At 38.5% G+C, this 5,846-nt stretch overlaps 1 protein-coding gene across 1 annotated transcript in view; it reads left to right on the top strand.

Moving 5' to 3' along the window:
• Positions 1–5,846, top strand: part of LOC102837579 (phosphatidylinositol 3,4,5-trisphosphate 3-phosphatase TPTE2-like) — a 113,301-nt gene that overhangs the window by 99,298 nt on the left and 8,157 nt on the right. The window contains exon 15 of the mRNA XM_006877427.1: positions 3,978–4,069. Within this exon, the coding sequence (XP_006877489.1) occupies positions 3,978–4,069 (92 nt within the window). The remainder of the gene's footprint in view (positions 1–3,977; positions 4,070–5,846) is intronic.

Genomic DNA, 5,846 nt, shown 5'->3' with positions numbered 1-5,846 from the left:
ACATCAGCAATGCTATCCCTCATTCCACGGCCTCTTCTGAATCCAGCTTGAACCTCTGGAAGTTCTCTGTCAATGTATGCTTGCAGCCGTTTCTGTATTATCTTTGGTAAAACTTTACTCGCATGGGTTATCAAAGAGATTGTCCGATGATTTCCACATTCTACTGTGTCACCTCTCTTCAGAATGGGCACAAATATGGATCTCTTCCAATCAGAAAAGAATCTTATATATAGCACCAGTGAAATCTAATGGAGAGTTTCTTGGATTTGGTTTTTAACCTAGTTATTTGCTGTTGAGACATTTTTAACTAATAACAACCCTATATGACAGAGTAAAACTGCCCCATATAAAATGTTGTTAAGCGCCATCAAATTCCAACTCATAATGACCTGTATCGGGTTTCTTAGGATCGACTGGTAGATTTGAACCACCCTCCTTGTAGTTCAAACCCACCCTGTGGTCTGTGCTTATCCTACAGCATCACACCCCGCATAAAATAGGAGATTTTAGAAGTCCAATCTGAGATTCCTTATGAAGGCTTCCAGGAAGAAGTTGAGTTTGTGACTTTAAGAGCTGTTGAGTATTGTTTGGGTTTTAAGACTTGAAGAGCAAACTTAATGGTGCCTACACGGCAAGTTAACATTCTCACTATGTCTATGTAAATAATTAGGCCAATTAGAATACTCGTCTTCCTTTGAGATTATTATAATCACAACAAAAGAGGGTACAAAGACTGTCAGAAAAAAGTGTGAAAGATTTTGAAATGAGCAATATCGTGTCTAGTGCAACCTTCCGAGGGTTTCTCCCCGTTTCACTGCCTTTGAGCTATTTACAACTCTTTAAGTTATGTTGTTGTTGTTGTTAAGTGCCATCGAGTCGGTTTCGACCCATAGAGACCCTGTACAGGGTTTCCGAGGGTGTAAATCCTTACGGGAGTAGAAAGCCTGATCTTTCTCCCGCGAAGCAGCTGGTAGTTTCGAACCGCTGACCTTAAGGTTGGCAGGCCTATTCGTAACCACTACGCTACCAGAGCTCCTTAGAAAACTGATAATAATGCAAATTCTTTTTATCCAAAGAAACACATGTTAGTTATCTCCAGTGGAATGCAACTGATTATTGATCCATTTGGCATTTATTTGTAAATTAATTTCTACATTTCTCTGTCCGTATATGAGTATTTGCAGTACTTTGAATTCTTTGAACCAATTGCAATATTTTCTTGATTCCTTGTTAACTAATTAGTTAAGCAAAATCTTTAACAGGTATTACAATAATGCAAGATACAGAATAATGTTATGATATGCAAACATTTCTGTAAAACAGAGTGGGAAGATATTATGTATTCATATTTATGTATATATACATTGTTGTGATTACATGCCAACAAATCAATTCTGATTCATAGTGACCCTGTACAGGGTTTCAGAGGAGCCACTGGTGGGTTTGAACTTCTGATCTTGCAGTTCAAACCAACCTTGTGGATCCACTGTTTATCCTACAGTGCCACATCAGGACTCCTTATATATTATTGTTGTTGTTGTTAAGTGCCATCAAGTCAGTTCTGACTCATAGTGACCATGGGTAGGACTTCTGAGGAGTAACTGGTGAGTTTGAACTTCTGACTTTGTGGTTCATGGTGCAGTGCTTAGCCTACAGTGACACACCAGTAGTCCTATACGTTATTGGTGGTGGTTGTATGCTGTGGAGTCGATTCCAACTCATAGTGACCCTGTATAGGCCTTCTGAGGCGATAAATCTTTATGGGAGCAGAAAGCCTCATCTTTCGCCTATGGGACCGCTGGTAGTTTCCAACTGCTGACCTTGAAATTAGCAGCCAGACTTACAACAGCTATGCTACCACAGGGGGATTTAAAAAGTTTGTGGAAACAGCCATTATCTTTTCATCCCTTTTCTCATTAATTTCTTGAAGCCTCGCATATATAAAATTATTCAAGTAGAATTTATATTTGATGATTATGCATAAAAACAATAAATTAATAATAGTTATCCATTTGGGACAGGGGAACTAAACATGGGGAGCAGGGGTGAGATGATGACTTTTCACTTCATATCTTTTTTATTTTAAATTCTATACATATATTTAAATTACTTAAATTTTTAATGTTTGGAAATTAATTTAAGCCTATAAACCAATTCTCTCTTCTCATGATAAGTACTTGAATTGGTTTAAGTTCTGCACTTCACTAGAAAGCAGTTCTACACTTGGAAAAGGATAGATGGAGCTGAGGCAAAGAAACCCAATTCCTAATTACAAACAAATACTAATCTGGCACTCTGGTGTCACAGTGAGTTAAGCATTGTGCTGCTAAGTAAGCAAAAGGTTGGCAGCTGCTCCATGGGAATAAGAGGCTGCTGTCTCCTTCTGGAAAGATTCCCAGCCTTGGAAACCCTGTGGAGCAATTCTACTCTATCACTATGAGCCAGACTCACCTCCGTGGCAGTTGTTGATGTTGTTAGGTGCCATCGAATCAGTACCAACTCATAGCAACCTTATGCACAGCAGATCGAAACACTGCCCGATCCTGGGCCAACCTCACTGCTGTTGCCACGCTTGAGTCTATTGATGCTGCCACTTGGCTAATCCATCTCATTGGGGGTCTTCCTCTTTTTCTCTGACCGTCCACATTACCAAACATGATATCTTTCTCCAGCAACTGGTCCATCCTGACAATATGTCCAAAGTATGAGAGATGAAGTTTAGCCATCTTGGCCTCCAAGGAGGACTCTGGCTGCCTTTCTTCCAAAATGGATCTATTGGTTCTTTTGGCAGCACAATGGATTTGGCTTTGGGGTTTGGTTAGAAACCAAACAACAGCAACTCCATTGTGTGTGAGAGTAAAACTGTGCTTTATAGCATAACAATGGGTGGTTATTTGGAGGTCCTTCGTTTTGAGACACCTGTGTATGAAATGGAACCACTAACCTTTGTATAGTAGCCAACTAGATTAATTTATGCTTTTAGTGATAACACAAACAAAGGACATAATGATGGGATGGCTGATAATTAAAATGATTAACTTAGGACCTTATTAGGATGTTTGCTTTAGTTCTGTACCCCAACATTTAAATGAAATATGTAAGGTTTAAAGGAAAGCAATGAAAATTCATTGGGGGGGTTGAGAACTCAGCCCTTTGAGAAAATGCTAGAGGAAGTGGATTGAAGAAAGGGCATGAAGCCATTCGTTTGCAAATATATACTGATAAATGACAGGGCTTCTTGTACAGAGGTATTTAGGTACAGAAAGGTCCGTGTCTGGCACAAAAAGTTTGTACTTCACTGCTAACTGAAAGGCTGGTGGTTTGAATTCAACCAACAGCACGGTGGAAGGAAAGCCTGGCGATCTGCTCTTTACTGTCAAGAAAATTCTATGGAGTTCAATTCTACTCTGTCCTATGTGGGGTTGCCATGAATTGGAATCAACAAAATGGTAAGGAAAGCATGCAGATGAGGAGTAATCGCTGTTAACCCAAAGGTTGGAAATTTGATTCTACCCAGAGGCACCTTGGAAGGAAGTCCTGGCAATCTTCGGAAATACTAGTCATGAAAATCTATGGAGCACAGTTCTACTCTGACAAGCATGGGATCGTCATGAGTCAGAGTTGACTTGATAACTATGTTGTTTTTTTAAATTGGGAAATATTATCAGAAGTCTAGTGATAACAATACATTTGCAAAAGTAGTTGCAAATCATGTTCCCTATTTTTTTTTTTTTTTTGTCCTAGAAAGGTACATTAATGAGATCCTAAGTCTCCTCCTCCAGCCTTATAAAATCTCATTTAGAAGACAGAATTGGGCTTGAAGCCTTCTATTTCAAAAATAAAATGTATGTTTGATCCAAATAATAAAATATTGACACATTGTTAACTGGAATAATTATTTCTCTCTTTAGTAATGTTAATTTTGGTGAGCATTTTGTTCTTTGTTCTAACCAGCCTATTTTGTTTGTTCCATTCAGGTGTTGGGAAAGGTAATGGGGAGGATCTGAAAGTACAAATAATAATGCAGAAAGAGATCGTGTTTTCCTGTTCTGCTTCTAAAAACTGCAGGGTAAGAGAAAGTATATGAACTCGAAATTCTGGTGTTTGTTTTAAAGTTTAATATCAAATAGGCAAGTGAAGTTTCCCCAGCCATCACTCTCCACAAAGAGACCCTCTGGCTACCTTCTAATTTGGTGTTGCTGGGCTTTGATGCCAGCCAGAGCAAAATTCACCTCCTTGTTTAAAATGGGCTTTCAGGCATTTTCCAGAACTTATTTTCAGTTTAGATTGTTGCTTTGTCTTCCACCTCCTCACAATTTCTTAGGAATCTACCAGGGTTTTAAATTTATGTATGTAATAATTTTTAGCTGTATTCTCTTCATGGTCACTTTATCTTTTATTATACTGCACAGCCGGTCAAATTTTGTTGCTGTTGTTATGTGACCTCGGGTCAATGTCCACTTATACAGACCCTATGCAAAATAGAACAAAACATTGCCTAGTCCTATGCCATCCTCACAATTATTCTGTTTGAGCCCATTTATGCTGCTACTGTGTCAGTTCATCTCTTGGGGACCTTTTTCTTTTTTGCTGACCCTGAAATTTACCAAGCATAATGTCCTACTCCAGGGAATGGTCCACCTGCCCAAAGTATGAAAGATGAAGCCTCTCTATCCTCACTTCTGTGGAACACTCTGGCTCTACTTCTTCCAAGATAGATTTGTTTGTTCTTCTGGCAGTCCATGGTACTTTTAACATTCTTTGCCAATACCACAGTTTAAATACATCAATTCTTTTACAGTCTTCCTCATTTATTATCTAATTTGAACGTGCATATGAGGCCTATGAAAATACCATGACTTGGGTCAGGCTCACCTTTGTCCTCACCCTAACATCTTTGCTCTTGAACACTTTAAAGTGGTCTTGTTGCAGCAGATTTGCCTAATGCAATACATCATTTGATTTCTTCGCTGCTGCTTCCTTTAGTGCAATTGTGAATCCAAGCAAAATAAAGTTCTGACAACTTCAATATTTTCTTGGTTTATCATGATGCTATTTACTGATCCAGTTGTGCAGATTTATGTTTTCTTTACATTGAAGTGTAATCTATACTGATCTTCATCAGTAAATATTTCAAGTCCTCTTTTCTTTGACCCAGCAAGGTTGTGTCATCTGCATGTCACAGTTGTTAATGAGTCTTCTCCCCGTCCTGATGCCATGTTCTTCTTCATAAAATTCAGCTTCTCAGATTATTTGCTCAGCATACAGAATGAATAAGAATGATGGAAGGATACAACTCTGAAACACACATTCCCTGATTTTAAGCCATTCTGTATACCCTTGTTCTGTTTGAATGACCACCTCTTGGACTATGTACAGGTTTCATGAGCATAATTAAGTGTTGTGGAATTCCAGTTCTGTACAATGTTATCCCTAGTTTGTTATGAGCCACATAGCTGGATGCCTTTGCATAGTCAATAAAATGCAAGTACACATCTTTTTGGTATTCTCTTCTTTCAGCCAAGATTCACTGACATCAGCAAATAATATCCTCATTTCATGTCCTCTTCTGAATCTGGTGTGAATTTCTGGCATCTCCCTGTCAATGTATTGCTGAAACCATTTCTCAATTATCTTCAGCAAGATTTTACTTACATGTAATATGAATGATACTATTCAATAACTTCTGCATTCTGTTGGACCACCTCTCTTTGGGATGGGCACAAATATGGATATCTTCTAATCTGATGGCCAGATATGTACCTGTCTTCAAAGTTTCTTGCCATAAACTAGTGAGAAGATCAAAGAGCACAGCCTTTGATATGGATTGCATCTCAATGTAAAGA

Source organism: Chrysochloris asiatica, unplaced genomic scaffold (assembly GCF_000296735.1).
Source record: "Chrysochloris asiatica unplaced genomic scaffold, ChrAsi1.0 scaffold00494, whole genome shotgun sequence".
Taxonomy (NCBI): Eukaryota; Metazoa; Chordata; class Mammalia; order Afrosoricida; family Chrysochloridae; genus Chrysochloris; species Chrysochloris asiatica.
Note: the sequence above shows the minus strand (reverse complement) of the source record. Positions and strands in the feature narration are given on the sequence as shown.